The sequence below is a fragment of the Dipodomys spectabilis genome, unplaced genomic scaffold, assembly GCF_019054845.1.
Source record: "Dipodomys spectabilis isolate Male_0828 unplaced genomic scaffold, ASM1905484v1 ptg000288l, whole genome shotgun sequence".
In the NCBI taxonomy this organism is placed as follows: Eukaryota; Metazoa; Chordata; class Mammalia; order Rodentia; family Heteromyidae; genus Dipodomys; species Dipodomys spectabilis.
Window position 1 is genome coordinate 2,651,968 of NW_024870965.1, and position 25,127 is coordinate 2,677,094.

Consider the following 25,127-nt stretch of genomic DNA (forward strand, 5'->3'; position numbering starts at 1 on the left):
CCTCCGGCACTCAGAATGATGCTACAGATTTATCCTAAGTTAAAAATAGAAACAAAAGCCAAGTCTACCGGAAGAACTTTGACGGTCTCCGAGCTAAAGTATCCTGGAAAAAATAGAGAACATCAGTGTTCATGACAAATGCTTCATAACCCAACATGCGCTAGTTAGGCTTTTAGACAAATATAGGCACATGTAGGCTGGAGGCGTGGCTCAAGTGGCAGAGCACCTGCCTAGCACCCTGAACTCAAACCTGAGTGCTGCCCTCCCACACCCAAACCCCATAAAAACAGAGCCAAGTAAAGTTGTATATGTGGTCATTTAGATCCTTGAGGTCTAACCCTATTTACATAGTAATCCCTTTTGACATGACATGGTGGTTGTTTATGTGTCCAATTCAGGCACAAATCCATATATTTATATTTTGCATCACCTAACAAATTCACTGAAATCTAGCCACTGATGAATAACACTCCGTTTAAAACAAAATAGTCTTAAACTGGGAGAGAGCAAGGGAAGGAGTAACATTGTCCAAAAGGAAATGTACTCTTTACCAGACTTATATAATTGTAACCCCTCCATATAATAACCATAAAAATTAAAAAACAATTCTTTTGGAATTGTGAAAAAAGTGCTTTTCTACTGTCCTTCTAATAAACAACTCAGTCCAACAACAACAAATTCCTTTTTATTGAGATACAAATGTAGGGGAACAAAGTAGTTCCAAACAGCAACAAAGTTATTAGAAAACCAAATGTTGTAACCAAACTGAAAAAAAAAAAAAAAAAAAAAAAAGAGCAGTTTTAGTGAGCCTGGATGGATTACTACTGCCTTAGCTAGGAACCAGGATAGATTAGTGCTGCCTTAGCAGGAAAGCTAAAGGGAGCAGAGCTGAAGGGAAGGAGGCCAGGTCTCTTTTTTTTTTAAAGGCCACTATTTTGCCCTTTTTGTTTTGATTTTTATTAAATTAATTTTAATTAAGCTGGTTTGATGGGTTTCAGCAAGAAAATAACACAATTGCAACAAGCTCCTAATGTGAAATTTAAGACAAAAACACTACATCAAAAGCATTGGCTATATTAAAATATGCAGGAGAGTCAGACATGCTCAGCTCATGAGCAGCTATCTGTGTTTATTACAAAAAAGCCGTCTCTATATCACAGAAAAACACCATCACTTAGTTACCTCATCACATTTTGAAGCTTTTTTTAAAAAAATAGATCTTTACATTTCCCCTACAGGTTCTAGGCTAGTCTGATAAAATGCTTCAAATGTTGCATCTAAAAGAGTTTCTGGGATTTGTCTGGCTGGCTTTGAAGCAAGACCCTCAGAGCTCAGCCTCTTGAGTGACTAGGATTATAGGAGGAAGCCACCTGTGCCCAGTTGAAAAACACGACACTTGTTTGCAGAAGGCAGACAGCTTTGGCAGCTTGGAATCCTCTCAGGCCTTTGTGCTTTTTCCAAAAACCAAAACCAAAAAAAACCCCACATTTTATAAAGACCGTTTATTCTACAGTATTAAAGTTTACTGGATAATAAATATAACTTTAAGCAATCCAAGCCGTCAAAAACATTGGATGCCAACGTTATACAGCTTGATAACCCATCCTGATTTTTGCTGTTTTGGAGAAGGAAAAGCAGCAGAACGAAGATGATGAACTGAAGGTAATCTCACCTTTCAATGTCTTCTTCTTTGTATATTAGTTATAAAAATTTAAATATCCTCAGAGATTAATATTTGCTGGTTCATTATGAAAGCATCCAAAGAATATACTCATATGACTATTATACTTATATAAAATTATAATATTACCCACATATAAGGCAACAGAGACCAGAGCATCTTATTTGTAGCAAATTTTATTGTCAAATAACCATAAAAGGTATCCAGTTACTCATCAGAATAATTTATAAGATCATGCAGTATGTAAACAGAAAGTTCCAAAGGAAAGAAACATTCCTGACAATTCTAATATGGGCAGGGGACAGTACAGAGCAATGCATACTGGGAATCTTCTATCTGGATTTTTATTCTTGCCTGCTTTGTGTCATTCAGCACGAGATAAAATGGAATGCAAAGAAGCAAAAATTAATAATCCAAGAGGAGATACATGGGAGGGAGGGCATAATTATATTAATATTCACAGAGAAAGGTGGCAAACTGGGAAGCTTTGTTTGATTTAAAAGTATCTATTTTGCAACAGACTGGGGAAAAAAAGAAGAGTGGCAATCATGTTGCTACTTACATTACTGTTCAGAGCCTCGGGAGGTACCATGCATGGTCTGAACGTTGTGTTTTGATCCTTGCTATGAAACTGGATAAAATAAAATGGAAAAATTTTCCCAGGTGCCATTCAAAATATGTTTAATTTAGAATTCTATTTTCAAAATAAGAAGAATCATAGTATTATTTTGAAAACAAAACGCTATAAGATGGCAAAGGAGGTATGATTTTTAAAGGCTTAAAATCAAACTATAAAGGAAACAATTGCGCATCAGAGGGGCATATTTTTTAAATAATTTTTATCTTCTGAATTGATTCCCTATTGCGAAGAATAGAAAAGAGATCCACATGACCAACCCAGACTTCATGGATATTTACGGTCTCAAAGAAAATACAATGGCATTTTAGTCATTTGGACTAAATGTTACTTTTCTTCTCTTCCCCTGATATCTAGAGACTAACCTGTCTCAAGTACACCATTTTTCTACAAGTAGAGCTAACTTTGTAACATGCTTTTAAAAAATGGAGTAACAAAATTCTATACAAAACTAGGTGTTTAGGACAACGGTTACCATTCCTAAAATTCTCTTTAAGTGCTAGAATAACATGAGTCCAAGTTTCTACTTCAGAATATCCCACGTTTAACACCCTCTACCACAATGACCTTCACAGGTGCACTACAGTAGAAAATGGCATAATACTATCAGGTTCCTTTTTTTTTTTTTTTTTTAAAGAAAATGCTTTCACTCCAAAGAATGTACAATAGAGTCCACTGAGATTTCATTAAGTAAAGCTATTTATTTTTCAGGTAATGAAAATCACCAAGGTGATTTGAGAGTATTTACTTTGGTTATGAAGCCTTACTCTTATTTGAGTATCAAAAAAGTCTATCATCATTAGAATAGTTTTTGTCAACCGAAGCTTTCAGATACTAACTCTCTGAAAACCTATTTATTTGTGCCCATAATTAATTTACGAGAAGTGAAACTAGCCTAAACATCTGGGAGGTAGAAGCCAAAATATAGTGCACTCATCTAAAAAAGCTCACATTTCTTCTGTTCTATGCCAAACAAATTTTCAGTCACCCAGGCTGACAGTTGTGTTTCATCGGAAAGTGGGATAAATCTTCCAACTCTCCCTCATGTGCATTCTTTTCTCTCTCCTCACTCAATTACTACTCTTTGCCTATCTTCACACACACACACACACACACACACACACACACAGTGCCTGTTTCAAATTTATATTATTTTTTTCAGATGTCTAATTTCCCTCTTCAGTCTCTTCCTGTATTTCACATACCAGACAACTAGTTAAAGGTTTGTAGAACCAGGCAAGAGTCCAAAACATGTCCCTGAAATTGCCATCGGTGACATAACAGGAATAGAAGGTAAAGCTTACAGAACTACGATTTGAAAGGCTGGTTGAAAATGTATTGGAAAATCCATTTCCATTGCTAGAGTCATAGATATAGCTTCACTGTGGCCTAAGCTCTCGTGTGGCTAGAAAACAAACATTATCTCATGCTCACTCAGAATGGTCTCCTTGCCAGGGTGTATTGCTTCTCTGTTTTAGTAGCAAATGTTGTCTCTCCTTTCTACATTTCTTTATTTCTGTTTTAGTAATCAGGAAATGAAAGCATTGAAGAAAACATTCAAAATTCTGAGCATATACATAAGGGAAATATTTAATGTCTGTCATTCATAAACTTACATCATTTACATAGGGTTTGTTTGTATATAATAAAAAATTTCATCATCATAATGAAAAATTTTTCTGGAAAGTACTTTCTATGTTAATTTGTTTAACATATGCTTTGGATACACAGCTAAATATGAAGAGTTTTTAAAAGTCTTTCTTCAAGTATTCCCTTAAACAATTAACAAACAAAAAAATCTTATTCCTAAGTATTTGCTTTTCCTCTCACTTCTTCCTGTGTTTGTAATATTGTCAGTAACTGAACGACACAAAGATTGGACCTTTTCATAGTGCAGAATATATTTGTATATTCAATAAATTTTTTCATTGCATAGTGAATATGTAAACTCATAGAGGATCTATAGATTTTACCCTAAATAATCTAAAAAAGTTGCTAAAATTTTACACAGTAATTTATTCTGAGGTTTTCTTTTATGTAATTTGGGTTTACTTGTGATTTTTTTAAAGATGTGTAAATTGAATACAACAAATGAAAATAAGTCATGAGAAGTTATAAAGGAAGAAAGTAACTTCACCCTAGACTAACCAGGATTGAACCTCAGTATGCTGTTTGAGGTGCTGTCTCTTTAAGACAGCGTTCGAAATTAACTTCAACCATGTGTGTTTAACATAAAGCTATGTTTGCGTCAAATCAAATGTTTATTAATGAAAGCTATTTTTTATACAAGAAACAGCAAAGATAAGCCATCATTACAGAGATGTACACTAGAAGTGACACATGTAAAAAGTTCATGCAGAGGCTTCTGTTTCCAAAGAAAATAGTAGACAATAATACTAAAATTACTGGGTTTGGAACTCTATCTTCTTAAATGAGTGATAGCTTCTCTCTGAATTTACAAGTGGAAAATGCCATTAACAGATAGGACTAATACACATCAGCAGGCAGGTAGGGAGAGTGCTTGTGAACTTTATTTTACAACTATTGTGCTTAACAAATGTGTGGGGTTTTTTTTAATAATAATGTTCTCCAAATGAGGGGTGGATCTATTACTGCCAGGTTGCTCTGGTTTTATACATGGTTTATCTAATTCCTTTTTTAAGCCACATAATTTAAGCCTTCATTTGTGTCAGACATCATAAAGAACAGAAAGTTTGTTAACATTCAATAGATGACATTTAAGTCTCATTCTCTCTCTCTCTCTCTCTCTCTCTCTCTGTCTCTCTCTCTCTCTTTTGGCTCAATAATTTTTTTAAATGTATGATTATCATAACCTAATAGTGTCTTTGTCTTCACTGCAGTGGATTTCCGATCAAACTTTTCCCCTTCTTTTAATACTTTAGGGAATTTTCAAACGTCGGGATGTTTGGCTGTAATGCCCCAAGATTTGTTCTCCCTGAAAGAAATCATAGTGACAATTTATTAACTACAGAGCAACTTGGCTTGTAGGGGTCTTCAATTTCTATTTAGATTTACAAATATCCATTTGTGCTAAATAGACCTGACATTAACTCTTAATCATATTTAAGGCTTCTTTTCATGCAATTACTTTATCTGCTCATTTATCTTTTTATTCTAAAAATTGAATGGATGTAAATCAGTGGGGCATTACTTTTATTAGAAGCAAACATATTTAAAGGTAATTTCGAGATTGAATTACACTTGCATATGCAATGATGTGTGCATTTATGAATCAGAAGTTTGAAAATCTAACGTCTCTTTGTATGTTTGAATATTTTTCTAATTGCACTACTATTTTTATAGCTTAGACACATAGATATTGAAAACACACTAGTACAGGTAAAACTTCAATAAAACTGATGGGAAATAAAACTCCTTAGATTCAAAGTGGTTTATTCACACAAATTTAATAGGATATATCACAATTGTTTGGTCCATAAATATTTAGGGGCAATAGTTTCTATACAATGCAATTTTATCAATAAACAAAGAAACATGGACAATTTTTGCTAGACCACTTACTGTACTATAAACACGAAGCTCAATATATAAGATTATTGAATTTATCAACTATATTTGAAAGAGTGCACAACTGCTTTCTATGACATGTTTGTCCTCTCTAACAGGATACACCATAAAAAGGGTTTCAGAAATAAGAGGTAAAACAGTACAAAACTAGAGAGGTGTCAAAAGGGCTTAAAACAGTTAATTTAACAAACAACACATAGATCCTGATTTTTCACAAACTTACTCCCAAGTTAGATCATAAGGCACATATGAGAACTGAGTTATAATTAGTCTACTTAATAAAGTAGATCTAGAGTACCATAGATTGTTCTGTCAAAGAACAAAATTTATAAGTATCAATAATTTACCTGTAAAGTGTGTTCATAAGATCTCAGCCTTACCAAGTTGTTTGGTCTGGTTAGTGGGTAAATGCCCAAAATGTAATAGAAATATGAAAAGTCAAGATTTAAGCTCCATATAAGATGATAACCATACTTGCTAAATATATAATGGCAATCACACCTTTCTTCTGTTACAGTGTTAACTTATCTTCCATCCTCTTTATTTTTTTAAAAAATAAGCTACTTTCTGTGCTAATTTTCTAAAGACCCTGAGCAAAAGTTACAATAATGCACTTTAAAGTGGGCAGTGAACTGTCAGTATGTAACCACACATTTATACAGCCAGAAGGACACCTTTAAAATCTATTAAATAGCCACTTTGACCACCAGAGCAGATTTAAGGGGTCCAACATAAAGTGGAGAATTTGTGCAAAGTTATTCTTAACAATCCACTAAAGCAAGACGTATATCTTGACTTCTTTTTTTTTAATTATCTTAGGAAATCCACAATCTAATTGGTATTTAACTACAACAGAAGCATAGAGTTGAACATTCACCACTGCCCAGACCATTAAGATTTTACCTTAAATTAAAAGGAAAAAAATGCTACTGTAAACTAGGAAATATATTCAGATCAGCATCCACGAGGCTTCTGAGTTTATCTACTTGAAGATTCATAACTTCAAAATCTCAATGTCAGAGATGCTTTTTGTTTTTTGGTACATAAATCAACCTGTGCCAAAATAAAATGAAGTAAAGGAAAACCAAGGTATTCTTACTGGTCTATGAAGGGGGGGGAGGTGACATGTTATTTATATAAATAGAATGCCAGTTACAATACTGTGGAACAGCTGAAGCCAACCAAAGCCAATTAATAGAGCTACTAATTAAAATTTTAACCAATTTTTGACTTCTTAAAAAATTATATTTTGCTTATTTCCATTTTCCCGGGGAGGGGGAAGAGAAAGTAACATAGAAAGAATGGTCTCAGAACTGGGTTTTGGGGTTGTTTTGTTTTTCTTTAGCATGAGAAGGTCAAAAAGAATTTCAACTTCTAGGTAGAATTTTGATGCATACTCAGGGAGTTTAAGTATTTTTTTAAAAGCTAAAAACCAAATAGCTAAGTCCAAAGTTTAGGGGATTGTACCTTCCTAGGAAAGATTTCCCACCCAATTGTTCATACCTATTAAAATTTGCTATTGTTAGTACTTTAATCACATTCCTCATTGGAATAAACAGTTCAGGTGAAAAATACTCAGTATATTCTTTTTCAGTTTAAATTCTCTTAAGTGGGCAGTTTTCAAAATTTAACAATTACATACAATTTCAAGATTTTAAAAAAATAACAAATATTCCAGTTCATGATTCACCTAATCATTTAAGCAGGAATATGATTAATCACCCATTATAATAACCACTCTTATTTTTTTTTCCTTTGAGACTCTGGAAATAAGTAACATACAATTTTAAGAGGCACTTATATTAGAATGATTAAAAACTTCCCTTACCGATTGAAAGATCTAATTAGGTTTTTTGTTGTTGTTGTTTAAAAAAAAAAGAAAAGGAAAGAAAAGAAAAGAAGAAAAGAAAACAAGTCAAGTAGACAATTTATGTTCCTTTAAAGGAGACCACACTGTTAAACTCATTACCAAGTGGCTATAGATGCTACACACCGAGCTGTCATTTATATCCCCCAAATGTCTTATGGGTGAAAAGGGGGGGGAGTCTTGTAATAAAATAATAATAATAATTAGAATCATAATAGTAAGTAGTAAGAAGAGGAAAGCAAAGCCATGTTAGAAGAGGTTGGTTAAGGTAGTTTGGGGGGGACTCCCCGGCTGGTGGCTGTCCAGGGAAGAGGTCACGGCTGTCACTACAGTTAGGGTGGGGTTAGTCAGGTCTGTTAAAGTGGTCGCTGTGCCCGGTGGAGTGAGACCGCCGCTGTCCGCCGAGGGCGGGGCCGGAAGTGAGGAGCCATCGGCTTTATCGACACCCCCATTCTCCTGCCGCAAAAGGTTCCTTCTGAATTTGGCTCGTGCGTTTTGGAACCAAACCTGCAAACCAATCCCAGTGGATTTCTTTACCGATTTTTCTTTTTTTCTTTTCTTTTCTTTTTTTTTTTTTTTTAAGATTTTTCTGTCTTCCTTTTTTTTTCTTTCCTACTTTGTTTTTTTTTTTTTTTCAAATTATCTATTTCTCCTTTTAAATGAAAAGAAAAAAACATATCTTGTCCCCCTTGGGAGGAGAAAGGTTTTCTCACTCTTTTTAAACAAAGAAATGGAAGTAATACTACAGATCTGTTTTCTTTCTCAACTGTATACATATTCTAACCCCCAGCATCAACAAGTACAACTTGGGAGACTGGAAAGGAGACACACAGAGAAGGGGTGAGGTGCTGGTTACCCTTATTTCTCCACCCCTGTCTTTTGAGAATACGGGAAAGCAGGGCCACTGAAAGTATATCTCAAATGCGGGGCCACTTTGGTGAAGTAGACATCACCCACGCGGGGTTATTCCTGAGTCTAACAAGAAATACTCCACACAGAGGGAGAGGGAAAAGAAAAAACTTTTGCAGGTCCCGAACAGGATGAACCCACCATTTGTGTGTATGTATATTGTGTACACACGTGTGCACGCACGTGTGCCATTACTGGGACCTGCGGCATATTATCTCTTAGCTCTTTGACTCAAGCCCAGAGCTCTAACGCTTGAGCCACAAAAACTCCACTTCCAGCTTTTTGGTAGTCAATTGGAGATAAGAATCTCACAGAACTTACTGTCTGCAAACTACTGGCTTCAAATCAGAATCACCAAATCTTGGCCGCCTGAGTAGCTAGGATTACAGGCATGAGCCACCAGTACCCAGCTACTGCAGAATTGTGGATGCCTGCTATTTATCACTGAGGAGCTCACAGAAACCCGTTATAAGAATTGTGTAGTCACAAGGCCTTACCATGGGGACTTTGGAGAAGCAACTGGACAGCAGAACTAGCACCCCGCTTTTCATTTCTGTTTGTTCAAATGGGGAAAATGCTTGCTTCTCTTGGTTACTGAGACACTAACAATACTTGGCTTTTCAGGAGTTGAGGAAAAGAAGAAGAAGAAAAAAAAAAAGATGCACCTGAATTTGCAAGGTCCTAACACCTGAACAGGTGGCAGGACATTTCCATAGCGGGACAGCACCACCGGCTCCCTCACCGAGCGGTGCGCTGAGTCGAGTGGGAATGGCAGTCTCTAGAACCACAACTATGCCCACAATCTCACTGGTGTGATATTGCACAGCAGTGGGAGAGAGACCCTTCTCCCCATCTACAGGGAGAAGAAAGTGGCCGCGTCTTAAAATTCATATGAAATGAAACAAAAACCTGGCTCTCTTTTTGGGGGGGAGAGGGGCCTCTAGGGACCCCAGCCAAATCTCAGTGTATCCTGTGAGGAGAAAACTAGGAAAAAACACTAATCAGAAGCAGAAGAGCTCATGGGGAGGAGGTCTGCGCACTAGCATGGGGAAGGGAAATGCACACACAGCCAACGATGGAAGCGTCTTACCTGCAAAACTCTTTTGGTCAAGCCTGTTTTCTGAGCGAGCTGCTTCAGGTCCTTGGCGTCTGGGTTGTGGTTGATGGCAAAGTAGGATTTCATGGTCCGCAGCTGGTGGTGCTTAAAGGAGGTGCGCATGCGCTTGGTCTTCTGTGAGGGGGCATAAGGCTGCTGGTCCCGATCCAAGTGGTCTGCCTCGTTCTCATTACAACCTGTTGCAGTAAGGGGGCACAAACTGGGGTTAGAGGCCTGGCTCAGGTGGGAAGGCGCCTGCCAATGAGCACAAAGCCTCAGAGACCAAGTTCTAGTCCTGGTCTCCTACCACACCCCACCCCACCCCTGAAAAAAGCCAAGAATACACAAACAACTGCTTAGTGAAAACTCTTGCAAGCTGTCTGTGGGAAGCTGCTTATGATCATGAAGACGCAGAGAAAGAAAGGAAACTGTCAGTCCGAGGAGGACAGTCAGCTAGACAGAATTGCCAGTTGACCAAACTAGTCTGCAAAGGTGCACACAACCCCTTTACCTACTACAAAATCTACCAGATACCTCTTCTCCTGGGTTTAGTGATGGGGAAGATATACAAACTCTAAGTGGCAAAAGGGTATGCTAGAGAGAGGGCTCCAATAGTGAAAGAGAGCGAGTCTTCCTGTGTCTTCCAAGACTATCTCGTGTGTGCGTTACTGGGTTGCTTTTTATCATGAGGCATAAATCCTGGGGATTCACCAAGGAAAGAAGTGGCTCAGTTACTACTTTTTTTTTTTTAACATTTCCTCATCTTTCTAGAACTTTCTCCACCAGGAAGAAGAAAATGTCTAGGAAAGGCAGAGGTATTCGAATATATATATAGTTTGATTTGCAAGTCTCATGTACATGTAAGAATATCACCTCTGAGAGTCTTTCCCACTCTGATCCGTCAGCCTTAGCTACGTGAGGAAGGAAGTACTTTTCCTCTGGAGTTATTCTAAGGAACATTTTTGGAAGAGGATGAGCCCAGCCTACTCCTCCCTGGGCTCCACACCTGACACCCTCCCCACAGCTTAGAGGGTGAAAGTCCTTACTTGCAAGCTCAGATCTTAGTCCCTTCTGCTCTGGTAATGTGGGAGTAGGAAGCGAGCGGTGGCATAGACTGGTGTTACAGAGAGAATGCAGACCCTCTCTCCTCCTCTAAAGCCTGCCTTGGCACCAAGGGCCAAGGAAGTCAGCTTTGAGCTCAGCTACAAAGTCTTCCTTTCCAGGATGGGAAGCGCACATTTAACAGGAGACTTCTCAACCCCTCAGAGCTCTGCAAAGGAAATACAACTACCAAGTGAAAACACTTGGCAAAGGATTTACAGAGCTGCCAACTTGGCAAATTCATGGCCCTCTACATGTCCAGACCTTATTTTATCTGGAATCTGACACACGTCATATCTGGTTGTACTGTTTTCCTGTATTTCTTGAAATCAACTGGATCCTATCGCTTGACAAGGAAAAGCCTTGATTCCAAAGAAAAGTAGAGCATCTCTGAATAGCACTACCATCCTCTTTTTTAAACGTGTTTTGTGCCTACAGTCTTCTTAGGATCACTTTTTTGTGGACTATGCAGCAAATCATCATATACATAGAGGTATAGATATAGAGGACTATTATATATTCAGTAGCTACATCTTATATATATTCAGCAAATATTATACATATCTATGTTTTGCAGTCATCAACCAAAAGATCAACTTCATATGGAACTCATTTAACAAGAAATCCTCCCTAATAAAACTAAGCATGGACTCATGTCTCATAAACACACACACATACATACCTCTGTACACACACACACACACACACACACACACACACGTGGGAAGACACACATTTGGCAAAAGAGCAGATGGTAAGTTCTTTGAGGCAAAGGGGTACATAAAAGGATGAACTGCATTCTCCTTTGGCTCTCCTGAGTAAAGTAGAAGACTTGAACTCAATGCATATTCAATCAAAATTGTGTGTGAGCATCTGTGTATGTGTGTGCTGGCCCTGAGGCTTGAACCCAGGACCTGGGCTCTGTCCCTGAACTGTCTGGCTCAAGGCTTGTACTCAACCATTTGAGTCACAGCTCCATTTCTGGCTTTTTTGCTGGTTAACTGGGGATAAGAATCTCACAGAACTTACTGTCTGGTCTGGCTTCAAATAAGAATCATCAAATCTTGACCTCCTCCATAGCTAGGATTACAGGCATGAGACACCTGCAGCATGCTTTTCAATCAAGATTTTAAACTCTTTATTCACCAACAAAATTGCAAGTAATTATTCATGCAAAAATCAAATTACCTGAAATTGCATATAAGTCAGTTACCTGAGCCTCAGTGTCTGTAAACCCATGAGAATGGTAATGGATTTCCAGAGCTAACCAGAATACACTTTACATTTTATCCTATTTCAGCTCAGTGGAACTAGGTCAAGTTCAAACAGTCTGCAGAATTGCACTTCTATATCCTGAAATGGGCAAGACCTCATCTCCTGGCTGGCTATGAAACACCACTTACATCCAGTAAACGGAGCCATATTTCACGACCAGAATACCCACATGCCCACAATGAAAAGGTCCAAGAGCCACGTGCTAGGCACTGGGGTCTTCTTCAAGGCAGATCTCCTTTCTATCATATGTGAGAGATTTCTCCCAAACAGCACATCAGATTGAATATCACAATGGGGAGAGAAGCCTTAGCTTGATGTTTAAATTATGCCTTTGTTCATTCCCCCTCCTCCCACTCCTCGGCAGGATTTCTCAGAAAGAAAGATGGCTCCCAACTTAGCTATATAATCATTCGTCTTTACAATGGATTTTGTTTTCTAAAAAATCCACAGTAAGATTTGATGGAAGTGATTTCCTGAATATGTTCCCTTGACCATGATCACCGAGTTAAAACTCAGCAGAGCATTTTAGTGTATTAAATACAATTGCCAGGGTTCTTGTCTTCATGTGAAATTATACAATTAGGTGTGGAAGGAGAGAGAATGTCAGGTCTTTATTAAATAAACAGTGCTATATATGGTTTTCATGAGGCTAAGTTAGTGCTTGTATTATGCCACTTAATAGAGAACCTATTTCTTCCTCAGAGTGAGTTGGTTCCTTCTTCCATGCTGTCTTCATTTAATGACAAATGCATTACCATATACTTGGAAATGACTGGACCGCCCCCCACTCCACCACCTATTTCTAAGCTTTAGGGGTATTTTCCCATGGAAAACATTGCTTTAGATGTCCACCTATAAGTACATATCTGCCACTTTTAAGGTTTATAAGATCAATGTATTTTATTTTCAGTCACTAAGAGATGATCATTTATTCTAAAGGTTTATAAGCCTTCTGAGAATTAACTGACTCCTGAGAGACCACTAGAGGGCAGTGCCAGGCCAATTTAACAACCACAGGCCTCAGAAGTTTGGGGCAGGGGGAAAAGAGAATCTAAGGAAAGGAGATATTGAGAAATGGCACAATAAATAAATAAATGTCTCTTAATTAATAAATTATTCAAGTAGAACTTGTCTATCCTAGACTAAATCTTCTCAGTTCTGGAGGGCTTTATTTCAGTATTTCAGGTAAACTTTCCATGTCTCTAAAATATCTGGAAAATTCATTTACACAGAGGTACAAAATAAATCAGAAATCTTATATGACATTTGTCTTGTATTCAGCTCTAAGAGTCCCTGGCCAAGTTTACTTCTCTGATTGTCTTTGAATCATAAACATGCTTTTGCATACATGCTTTTAAAAACACCCCTAGGTAAATTATATTTTGGTTCCCATCAATGTTATCTTCTGTGAGACTTTACATTAAAACAGAAATGGCAACATAAACCCCAAAGAAGGCTAAGATGATGAGCTAAAACTGTGGGCCTGTTTGACTTTTGACATTTTAACATGTGCCTAACTTGCTGAAGGGTTTCTGTCTAAAGTTGTGAAACAAACTGGGATTCAAGTCATAAAGAATTTTTTAATGGGTGTGGGGGGGAGGGATTTCTGGCTAGGCATCTTTAAGCCAATTCCTTGAGATAACTTCCACCTAATCTTAAAGAAATATGTATTGTTTTCTCCTATCTGAGGGAAAAGTCTAGAAAGAATGGAATGGGTGTTGGGGGAAGGGGGAGAAGGTTTGGGGGAAGCCAGCAACTTTTCCTTCTTTCAAGATCAAGACATCAGCTTTCTCTCTGACTTGTTCTTCTCGACTTGTTTGCAAGCTAAAGGTCGAAGTAGCACCAGAGGAGATTTTCATCCTTTCTAAGAAATGAATTTGTGCTCTAATTCTCTTCAGAGAAGAGAAACTAAATTTATTATTCTTAAAGCTCCCTGGAACTTTCTAACAGAAAGATCCAGTGCAAAAAAAAAAAAAATCAAATTTAGCTAATTAGATTAAACAAACAAGCAGAAGGCAGGCTTGCTCATAGTTTACCTAGAAATCGCCAGGCTTCTTCACTTATCTGGCAAAGGGAATCTCTTTTCCAAAGAACATTCTCCCCCCCTGCCCCAGCCCAGTTAATCCCCCCCCCCCACATTAAGATCCTGGTGAGTGGGTCTAGACTCCAACGTCAGCGTCTATGACTAAAGACCCATTAGTGCCCTGCTTTTCCTGCTACAGGGACCACACAACAAAGGATACAACTGAGGCACTGGGCAGAGTGGCCCCTAACAAAAGCCACTGCCCAGAGCAGGGGGAAGAGGAAGTGAGGGCCACTGCGGCTGCCCTGCATTGGCAAAACCCGGGCTGCCCGCTGCCCTCACACCTACCCCAGAGCCTGTTTTGCAGCCCCTTGCCTTTTGTCTTGATTCACTAACCCTGCCTGGCAGGAAGACAGAGAAGCTAAGGCAGCCTCGCTAGGATTCATTCCTCCTCTCCCAGCGCGGCCACCGTGGTGCCCAACCAGAAGGGGTTTGTGGTTTTTAGTGAGGGGAGGATGGGAGCGGGCACCCGGGCAGCGCAGGATTGCACCCTGCTTTCACTCTGCCTGGGATACTTCTAGCGAGTCACTTGACTGAATGCCGGTCCTTGAGCAGCGATTTACATCACCATACCAGGCGTGAGGACAGGGAGGAAGGGGCGTGCTGTGCGCTGTGGGTACCCACGCTTGATCTGCAGACTAGTTGGGTGTTGGTGATCATGAAAAGGTAGTTGTCACAAGAATGAAGAGAAGGAGGTGCTGCTTGCTGAGACCCTCCCAAGATAGGTCTGGGCCCAGAACAAGAAGCATGTAGGATCTTGAGCTGGGGAAAGTTAGCCGGGACTTTTCTTTTCCCAGTGACTGAAAGCTCTCCAGAACTTCCATCCACTGCACGTTATGTAATGTCCCACTTACATAATGTGAGGTTATGGTCTGCAGAGCCTCTGGGCTTCAGCTGCAGGACGAGCAAAGGACACGGGCTCCCAACACGGATCAAGAGGGGGTGTGTCCCAAAGCGAGGAAGGGAGAGTGTGCTGAGCCTGTTGCCAGGTTTTTTTCTTTCTGAGTCCTTTCGTGGGTGACGGTAGACCCCAGGACCCACCCGAGAGGCTCAGTCCCCACGGGGAGAGGAGGGAGATGTCCACGCCGAAGGGCTGCAGGGAATTCTGCTGTAGCACCCTCTTGCCAATTGTGTTGCTGATTAACTCTGGGCTGGAGGAACACAGCCCCCTAGCTCTAGACAGATGGGTTGGGCTCTGAAGTTCTGTGGGTTGGGTTTTTGTTGTTGTTTTTGTTTTGTTTTGAAACCTCCCAGCTAGGATCTATAATTTGGCTTCCACAAAAGGAATTGCCCTAGGGCTGTTTTGCTCTCCCTGGGAGCCAGAAACCAACGGGCTCATTAACTGAGAGGCGCACAGATCTGGCTCTGTCCGTTTCCAGGAAGACACTATGGAGGGCCCTGGCTTCTATGGATTTTTTTGGGGGGGGGGGTTGCCCTTTTTTGCCACACAGTCGAACAGCAAGTGCTACCTTCCTCTTGCCGCCTTCCCTCTTTCCTTCCCCTGGCCCTTCTGGGGGTGGGGGGCAAAGTCCCCACCTGAGGGGGGGCATAGACCCCGGGGGCGGAGACCTGGGCGTCCTGGGGACAGGTGAGGGGTGCGACCCACCTGAGTTGTAATTGACGATGTCCACTCCGAGCGCGGGGCTCTTCCGCTTGCGGGGCCGCCCCTTCTGCACGGTGCCCGTGCCGTTGAAGTAGGGCAGGGCCAGGCCGCCGCTCTTGGCCGCCAGCTCGGTGTAGCTCAGCGGCGGCGGGTACTCCCCATGCAGGAGGCTCTCGAAGTGCGCGCGGCAGTACACCAGGCTGTCCTTCATGCCGAAGTGGTCGCCCGTGGTCAGCGTCTTGTTGCAGGTGGAGCAGGTGAAGCAGCTTAGGTGGTAGACCGAGTCTCGGGCGCGCATGACCATCTCCGACGCAGAGATGCCAAGGTGGCAGCGGGCACATCTCTGCACAGAGAACCTTCTGGAAGCAAACAGGAAAGTCAGGGCGCCAGTGGATGCAAGCAAGGGCGGATGAATACAATCCGCAGCACCTGAGATTGGTTTGCAATAACCAAAGGTTGAGGCCTAAGAAGGCTCCAAGGGGACCAGACACCCACACCCACATCCATCTTATCCGCTCTCTGGCGTACTAGGACAACGATTCCCGTTAAAGCCGGCGGAACAGAGAACTACCTGCACCTACTTGCCATGCAGCGTGAAGATTTTTACAAAGAACCAGCCAGGCCCTGGTGGCTCAAGCCTGTAATCCTGGCCACTTAGCTCTGTGGACTGAGGTTCAAAGTCAGCCAGGGCATGAAAGTCCTTGAGACTCTGATCTTCAATGAACTAGTCCCCGAAGAAAGCCCGAAGTGGAGATGTGGCTCAAGTGGGTAGAGTACCAGCCTGGAGCTAATCAAGCTCAGAGACAGCACCCAGGCCCTGAGTTCAAGCTCCAGGAATGGCAAAAAGAAAAGAAAATTGAAGCACAAATTCAGAACACTATGGAAAGAAAGAACGTGCGCTCCCAATGCTGGGTGAACCGCTTCGGTCTTATTCCACGAATGACGGCGAGATTATGTGCTGTGGGCACGGATTTGAAAACATACAGAGAGCCCCAGAAACATAACTCCATGCAGGAAATCGTGTTTTTAAAGTATTTCCCTTGCTACTTCCAGGAATAAAGCTAGGTCACCTGTGAACTCCCTGATCGTTCCCAATGCAGAGATTCACCAGAATCCATGAGCGCGCCTTGGGCCCTGCGTGCTCTCTAGCTCGGGTCTCTCTTGCTGTAAAGGAAGCTGGGGGACTTCCGCGTGGACTGAAGTTGCACCCCGGCTTCGGTTCCTTTTCCAGTCACTTATAACCTTGCTTACAACCACAGCTACCACGAGCCCAGTGGGGTCCCAAGACAAGTCCGCCCAGTTTGTAGTAAGCGGAAAATTTAACAATAACCCGCTCTCGTCTTGGTCAGCGGAGAACGATCCCTGTGCGTGTACCCCAATTTCTCCGGGTTCTCAAAACCGGGCTGGGGAACACTGGGAGCAAATGGTTTTTCGCTGATTCCCCGCGCCAGACCTTGGGTTTACCTTCCCCCTAGGACCCATCCTCGCCTGTGAATCCCTGGGATTACAGTTCTGCGGCGCGTGCAGAGTAAAGGGACAAAAACGTGTATCTAGGGAGACAGAAGGGAGAGGAGGACGGGACGTGGGGCACTGTGTCCCCCACTGAGGGGAGCGGGCCCAGGGCAGTACCTGTAGTAATCCTCCTTGCAGTAAATGCTACCGTCCTTGGCGAAGCAGGTGAGCTCGGACTCCAGCGCCAGCTTACATTCACAACACTTCAAGCACCTGAGGTGCCACTGCTTATCCACGGCCAGCAGGTAGTAGCGGTCGGAGATCTTACCCCCGCAACCGGCGCACAGGGCCGGCTTCTCGGGGCTGAGCGGGGGCATCCCCTGCAAGGCAAGCACACGGCCCCGGCTGACTCTCCTCCCGGCAGCGCGCAAAGGGAGTTTGGGGGGCAAACATTTGCAATTTCTGCTCTGCATCGTCCCCCTTTTACACACACACACACACACACACACACTCAACACACACTCCTCTTTTTGCCCAGTCCTGCCTCTCGATCTTGCAGACACTGTGAACTTGAAGACATCGCAGCTGCCCCCAATCTCGCTTGGGAAACAAAAATGATTACAAGTCAGTGTGCGTCCCTCAGTTAGAAGAATTAGATGAACATGGTGGGGTAGTGGTTTTATTTCTCTGTCTCTCTGTGTGTGTGTGTGTGTGTGTGTCTAAGATACAGCCTAAAATCGCATGCACAAAAGAAAACAGGAGGAATCGTTCGTGGGAAGCAGAAAGCAATGTGGAATGTCTGCCTTCTCCGGACGCAAACGATCTTCCCGTGGCGTTTCTCCACGCGCCTGCAGACTGGCGTGGGCATCAAAAGCCCAGGAGCCGCTGTTGTACCTGTGCTCACGATTGGGTCTGGATTGGTGGGCTGGGGGGTGAACTGGGCAGGCTCCTAATTTTCAAGGGCGGCTGTGAATCAAGGATCAAGCCAGCTTCCCGGTCTCCGCGGCACATACACACCCACACACACAGATCTTTGTCCTGAACATGTTTGATGCTCAAATGGACGGTTCCCACCTGGATCCAACGATGGCAAATGTCACCTAGCGCTGGGTTTCTTGTGGCCGTTTACTTTTTTTTTTTTTTCCAGATTGTTACCCACGAAGGGAAGAAGTGAATCGCGGGACCTTTTCCTCCCGACTAGCCGAATTCGGGTTGGGATTGGCGGGATTAGAGCTGTGCAAATGTCCACAGGCCTCCCTAAATTCGCCCCGTTGGCTAGCGGGGTGCTATCCTAAACTCTCGCCTGTTCGGCTTCTAAGTGCGCTCACCGGGGTCGGTTTGAGCTGCGTTTCCTTCCTTCCCAGAGGCAGATCTACAGACAGCGCTGTTTGGAATAATTTCCGGAGACTTCTGCAGTCCCCCGCCCCCCCCCCCGTTCGTAAATAGAGGAATACTTCGATGACTAATGTACATATATATATATATATATATATTAAAGAGGACCAGACTTTTATTACGATGAGCAGCGGTCACACGGGCGGGTGGCTATTTCGTTTTAAGGTTAGGAAGTTCTTGCTTTGGAGGCTGCTCCTGGGCATTTAAAAAAATGAACACCATGCACACGCGCGCGCGCGCGCGCGCACACACACACACACACACACACACACACACACACACACACACACGCGACACCCTCCCCCGGTGGAAAGTCAAGGCAGTTTCACGTCCACAAAGGAACTGAGAGTCAGGATGTCAGAAACTAAAAGCGCCCGCGTTTGGGATGAGGATCCCTGCGTAGCGGGACGCACCGAATGGGGTCATTTCTGGGCCCAGAGTCTAACGTCACCCCGCTCCGGCTGGGTTCGGACGCCTGCGCGCCCAGCCGGCCTTCCTCCTCGTAATTCCCGGCGCCCAGCCCATCCTGCCTTCGGGGCTGCAGCTCTAGCCCGGAGCCCCGGGACTGAAGTTGGGGGACCCGCGGCGGGCAGTCCTCTCCTCTTCGCCTCCCCACCCCAGTACCGCCTGGGGCTCTTCCCGCGTGAGCGAAGGAGAGCTTGGGGTTTCTGGAGCTTAGACACTTCCAGTCCGAAAGGGAGCCTTGCGCCTTTCCATCGCCCCGCCGGCCCCAGTGCTCGGGCGAGCAGCCCCCGCTCACGTCCTCCACCGCGGGCGCCCTGGGAGCCGCCGGCCGCAATCTCCCCGGGCCCGGGAATGGAAGCCCCGGCTCCCGGAGCGCGCCCGGGGCGCGCGGAGACCCGCCCTTGCTTACCGCGTCCCGGCCGTTGAGCTGAGCGCCTTTGGCCAGACGGGCCTCGGTCTTGGATCTGCGCTCCATCTCCTCCATGATCCCTTGGATGTGGCCTCCGGAGATGCCGTGGAAAAGCATGGCTGGGGGGCGGAAAGGACACGAGTTGTCTTCAGCTCGGCACCCCACTATTTCCATAAACACACGTCGGAGACTCCGCTCATCCGCAGGAAAGGGGTCCCCCCAAAAAAGGATCGTAGAGGGCCGCGCGCGCGCGCACACGCGCGCGCGGAGAAGCGCAGCGATGCTTGGAGACGGAAGACCAGAGTCAGGGCGAGGAAAAAAGAGGACAGACCGCGAGGGCAGAGATGTACTTGTGGAGTGGGGGGAGAAAAGGACAGTTTCCTCAAGAAGAAAAAAAAAAAAGATGGAGAAGGGGGGGAAGGAGAAAAAAAAAAAAACAAAAAAAAAAACACTCCCTCGGTGGCCCGAAGGGGAGAACACAAACCAACGCGGGCCGACGGGGAAAAAGTAAGAGAGGCGAAAAGGAACGGAATCTCACCGCGTGGGGAGATCGAGTTACTAATGGGAAACAACTGGGGGCGGGGGGGGGGACAGAGGAGGAAAACAAGATCTGCGGAAGAAAGAAAATAGTTTTGAACACAAAGAAGGAAAGAAAAGGGGGGAAGGCAACCGAAGTGGTGTTTTCAGCGGTCCCGGGCTGCGGGCGCGTTCCCAGTGCCTGTCGGTGGGGTTGGGGACTGGCTCCTGCCCGAGCTGTGTCCAATTTGTTAAGAGACTAAAGCCAGCCCATTTTTGATAATTTAGTAGGAGGAGTTCTCTCCCCGGAGCTGCCACGGATTTTTATTCAGACAACAAAGACCTGTCATACTCCTCTCAACCCCCTGGCGACGGGCAAGCTGGGACAAACATTACAAAGGGGTGGGGGGAGGGAGGGGAAGAGAGAGGGAGGGAGGGTGCCTACCTCTCCCCCTCGCACGCCCGTGTGCGCCTGAACACACACACACACACACACACACACACACACACCTCGGAAGAGTTCTCAGCAGTGTTTTAAAGGGGGTACGGGGTGGGGTGGGGGAGGCGCAAGGGAAACCCTTATTGGCCCACACCCCCGAGGTTATGATCAGACCTGGACTCAGCCTTCTCTCCCCGCCTCTCCCCCCCCCAACAAGAACACGACCAGCCCCAAACTTTGGGTTTCCTTCTGGTTCCCGGGTCAACCTTCCCGCCCCCCACCCCCATCCTTCCTGTCTCGGGACGGTGCGTCCTGCAGCCCGGCCTCGCCCCGGAGCCGCGTCCTCTGCGGTGTAAAATAAAGGGGGGGGGGGGGTTGGCAGGACCTAATCTTTCCAGGGATTATGGGGGGGGGGGGAATGGGAAGCCTAGGAGGGGGAGGACAGGGCGTGGTCTTGCAGACTCGGGTTGGTTAGCCGGTCTGGAAGGAAGGTTGGGGGGCTCTGTGATCTCCTAGCCAGGTCGAGTCTGGGGATGCCGCGCTGCAGATCTGGGGGTCCCCGTGGGAAACCTGTCCACGTGAGGCCGGGATTCGGGACTCGGGCGAGCTTGGCGCGGGCGGCGCTGGGAGCGCGCGAGGCCCTGGCCCCAAGGCTGCAGGACGAGGAGCTGGTAAACCTGGGCGTCCCCCCACACCCGCGTCCCCCACGCCACCCGCGGCACCCGCCCGCAGCACACTTTAGGGGAGGGGGACAGAGAGCGGCAGGGGAGAGGTGACACGCGGGACGGCGGAGCCGGTGCTCGCCAGGGGCGGGATTGTTCCACGGCGCCCCCATTAAAAATGTCCACAGTGCTCTGCTGGGATTCAGTCCCACGCGGTCCCCCGGGGGCCAGACCCGGGCGTGGCCACCAGACCCGGCGGAGCTTTAACCCGCAGCCCGCAGCCGGGCCGGCCCCACGCCAGCCAAGGCCCCCTCGCCCTCCCCACCCCGTCCCCCGGTCTCCCCACCGATCTGCCCCAAAGCTTCTGGGCGAGGGGTCCCCTGAAGGACTCCGAGGAGCCGCTGGGCAGCAGACCCGCTTCCCTCCGCCCGGGGGAGCCCGACGAGCAATTGTAGCCAACTCTAGAAAGACGTGGGGAGCGAAGAAGCGAGGGAAGAAAGGGGGAAGAAGAGGAGAAGGAAAGAAAAAAAAGAGGAGCCTGAGGCTGAAGGGGGACGCAGAATACGATGAATGGTGACTCCCCGGACTTCCTCTCTGCACGGCCCTCACCACCTGTCTCCCACGAACGCCAAACAGACCTCTGCCACATACACCCCCCCCCCTTTTTTGGGTCAGATCACATATAATGCTATTTGCAGACGGGATGCTTTTAAGGTCCTTTGGGTGCCGGAATATAGCTCGTTAAAATGTTTGCTTGCAAAGGAAAGGGGGGTAAAAAGAAGCCAATCAAGTGCATGAAGCTGAATCCAAGCCCCACCCCTCTCCTGGGCTGAGGTACCTGACAGCAGGACAGCTATTTACTGTAAGTAATGTAATTAGCCCATTTGGATAGAAATCAATGAGCTTTTCAAAGCCACGTGTGCACTCGGAGGACCCCTTGGAGGAGTTGAGGCCCCAGCCCTTTCAGAGACAGCAGGTCCTCTCACAAAGAACGGGGCAGACTGCCTTCCCACACACCAGCAGCTCGGCTGACTTTGAGCCTGAGGAGACGCTGAGCCTTCTGCAAGAAGAACACTGTAAGTTAATCGAAAGGAAACTCCCAGCACTAACTCAAGAACCTCAGCTCACCTTGTCCAGTTTCTCTGCTACATCTTTTCCCTACTCCCAAAATAAGGATGTCTGGGGTTGGGTTTAGTTCTTAGACTTCACGCTCAGAATAGTCAAGAGGAACTCGCAAATACCACTCCTTGCTTAGAAGAGATGGAACTTTGGAGATTGTATGAAGGACAGCATAACAACTCTTGAGAGAGAGAAAAAAGCAGAACTTTGTAAAGAGTTGTTAGGGAAGTCCTGTAAGCCTTCCAACCATTCACTCATTCATTGATTCATCTATCACACACACATTTTTAAAAACTAAAATATCAGGTACAGGCAGAACATTAGCTTTCTGCCTTGAACTGGAGCTCTGACTGCTCTTATAAAACTCAGGTTGTAAGTTCCTGGGCCCAGAAAGATTTACTATTTCTCACAAAGAAGAGAAACTGGCAGGATGCTTTCCCCGCTCAGTGAACACAGGAAGTCTGTAGAAAACTGCCCAGGGTGGAGGGAGGGAGGGAGGGAGGGCTGGGGTTTGAGAGGTCTTAGTCAGCTCTACAGACATGCCTCCCAATAGATCCAGCCCAGCCTCCCCTCACAGTGCCTCAAGAACTGAGGGGGGGGTGTGAGATGACCTAAGTATTACTAAGCATTAGGAGGGTGACCTGGAGTGTCCTAACCTTATTGTCTAGGAGCTCCTAGTGACTGCTTAGAATCCCTTCTCCTACCACTTCCCTTTTGAGAGATGCTAACGCTTCCAATAAAGGCTGTTTCTCAGAAGCTTTGCTTCTGGCCAGTGCTCCGGAGAAGGGGCTGGGGCAGGAAATGTCCTCTCTTCTCCCAGCTCTAGGCCGAATGGCCAGCGAGTCTTGTATAAAAGTTACAGCGTTAGATTTGTTAGTCGCTAGGAACAAGTTGCTGCTCAGCAGGGCAGGTGCAGGGGTGAGGGGGGGCAGGTGTCGGAGACGAGGGCTCTGTCTGGTGCACAATCCACCACAGAATATCAAGTTTCCTCTCCAAATTCAAAGCACCCTTTGGCATGGTGGGGCAGATCTCTGGCCTGGTGCTGTCATTCATCAGCACAATTGGACACCAGCAAGGCCCTGGTCGCTTGATAGCTCTCCAGCCTCCCAGCACCCACCCTTGGCTAGCTACTTCGGGAAGGCAGAGGAGACTGCGGTGAGACACACTTTGGCATTTAGAGTTACAAGTAATACAATCTCCATGGAGGTCAGGGGACCTCACGGTAGGGACCTTGTTTAGGCTTGACAGTGCCACTTGGATAAAGGGCCCTAGAGGGAAGGAGGGAAGCATGGAGTGGACGCTGGGCTTCCTCAAGGGCTTGCCCGGCTTCATCCAGGGAACCGGTGGGGTTTTCGCCTGGCGGGGAAAGAGCACAGGTGATTCGAGGTATTTGTGGATCTGAATTCGGCAGGCCATGATCCTGCGCCCCTGAATGTGTGCAGGAAAAGAAGAGCTACCTTAGGGTGGAAATGGGGCGACTCTTGGGAGTCGTGTCCAGCTTCTGGCACTGTGGGGGAGCACCCCCAAGGACGGCAAAAAGCTCAGCCTTGTTTGGGAGGAGGGGTACAAGCGCGTAGAGTGTCCTCACCCGGCCTTGGGCGTCCTGGCTAAGCTGGGTTGCCGGTGGCCGGTGGTCTCGGAAGCACAGCTTCTGCACACTCAGCCGAGCAGCTGCGGGCTGGGCTGCCTCGACTCCAGGCAGATGCAAGCGAGCCCAGCCGCTCGAGGCACGGAACCCCGCCCGGGACCCCCGCAGGCCCGCACCTTCTGCAGGTGCAGGCTCGGCGGACCCGCGCGCTCCTCAAGGCCCCGGCGCGCCGCCACACCGTCCCTACCCACAGGAAACCCCCTGGGCAGCAGCCCACCTCCTTCTTGGCCCCTAGTTTTCCACGGGAACAGGGCTGCCGCCAAGGGCAGAAGAGCGCGGGCTTCTGAACCCCGCAGCTTTGCACGCGAGATCGGCGGCACCATCCCGCGTGCCCCCCACTCCCCAAAGAGAGCATTGTCTCAGATCCCGCCCGAAAAGGGCTGCGCGGGATGAAGAGGGAACAACCATGGACCCGGTGGGGTGAACCCGATGTCCGGGAAAGCCCGGCTAGGGGTGCAAAGGGCGTCTTCCCGGAGGGCTTGCAGCCGAGCGACGCCCCCAGCAGCTCCGCCCAAGGGGTCGTCCACGGAGCTCAATGACACCGTGACCTCTAGCCGGAGACCCTGGGGAAAACATTCAAAGAAAAGAAACAAACAAAAAGCCAGCGTGGCGGGCGAGTGTGTCATTCATTGCACGCGTTCCATTTGGAAGACAAATGCCCCGGCTTCGTGGCGCGCACGCGGGTGCAGACACGCGCGTTGCACGCGGGCCCAGGGCAGGGGCGCGGGGCGCGGGCCGGACCCCCACTCACCTGCCTCGAGGGTGGTGCCGTTCAGCATCCTCGGAGCAAGCGGCGGCTCGCGCGGTCCCGGCGGCTCGCCCTGGCCGAAGGAAAGCGGGCGTCAGCCGGCCAGGGCGCGCGGCCCGGGGCCCCCTCCCTCCCGCTACCCCGTGCAGGCGATCGCTCCCCTCCCCGGGGCGGCCTGGGGACCCCGGCTTCCCTCGTCCAGGCTCTGGAGCCGTCCCCGGGACAGCCTAGCGGTCCCAGCGCGCTCCGGGGACGGAAAGCTGCCGGGACGAAGCCGGTGTCCATCGGGGGAAGCTTACCTCGACGCCCCGGTGTCAGAGGTGTCCCCCCAAGATTTCCGCTGTCCTCGAGGGCGGGCTGGGGGGGGCGTCGTCCAGGGGTGCGGGCCAGCGTCGGCGATCGGAAGAGGATCTCTCTGTGCATCCAAAGAAACCAACTGCTGGGTGAAAATGCTCTCTCTCTCTCTCTCTCTC

General features: G+C 46.4%; 1 protein-coding gene across 4 annotated transcripts; it reads right to left on the reverse strand.

The window, feature by feature from the left end:
* Positions 1-4,557: 4,557 nt before the first annotated feature.
* Positions 4,558-24,707, reverse strand: Lhx9 (LIM homeobox 9). Of its 4 annotated transcripts, none has more exons than XM_042701259.1 (6): positions 24,658-24,707; positions 19,523-19,641; positions 17,431-17,633; positions 15,805-16,160; positions 9,734-9,936; positions 4,558-5,274 (listed from the first exon to the last, which is right to left on the reverse strand). In XM_042701259.1, the coding sequence occupies exons 1-6, from the start codon at positions 24,683-24,685 to the stop codon at positions 5,218-5,220; spliced, it is 966 nt and encodes a 321-aa protein (XP_042557193.1). In that variant the 5' UTR covers positions 24,686-24,707; the 3' UTR covers positions 4,558-5,217. The 4 variants fall into 4 exon arrangements, with proteins under 4 accessions (XP_042557193.1, XP_042557192.1, XP_042557191.1 ...); XM_042701257.1 differs by lacking the exon at positions 4,558-5,274 and adding an exon at positions 7,984-8,241; XM_042701258.1 differs by lacking the exon at positions 24,658-24,707 and having other exon boundaries at positions 19,523-19,696.
* Between the last annotated feature and the right edge of the window lie 420 nt (positions 24,708-25,127).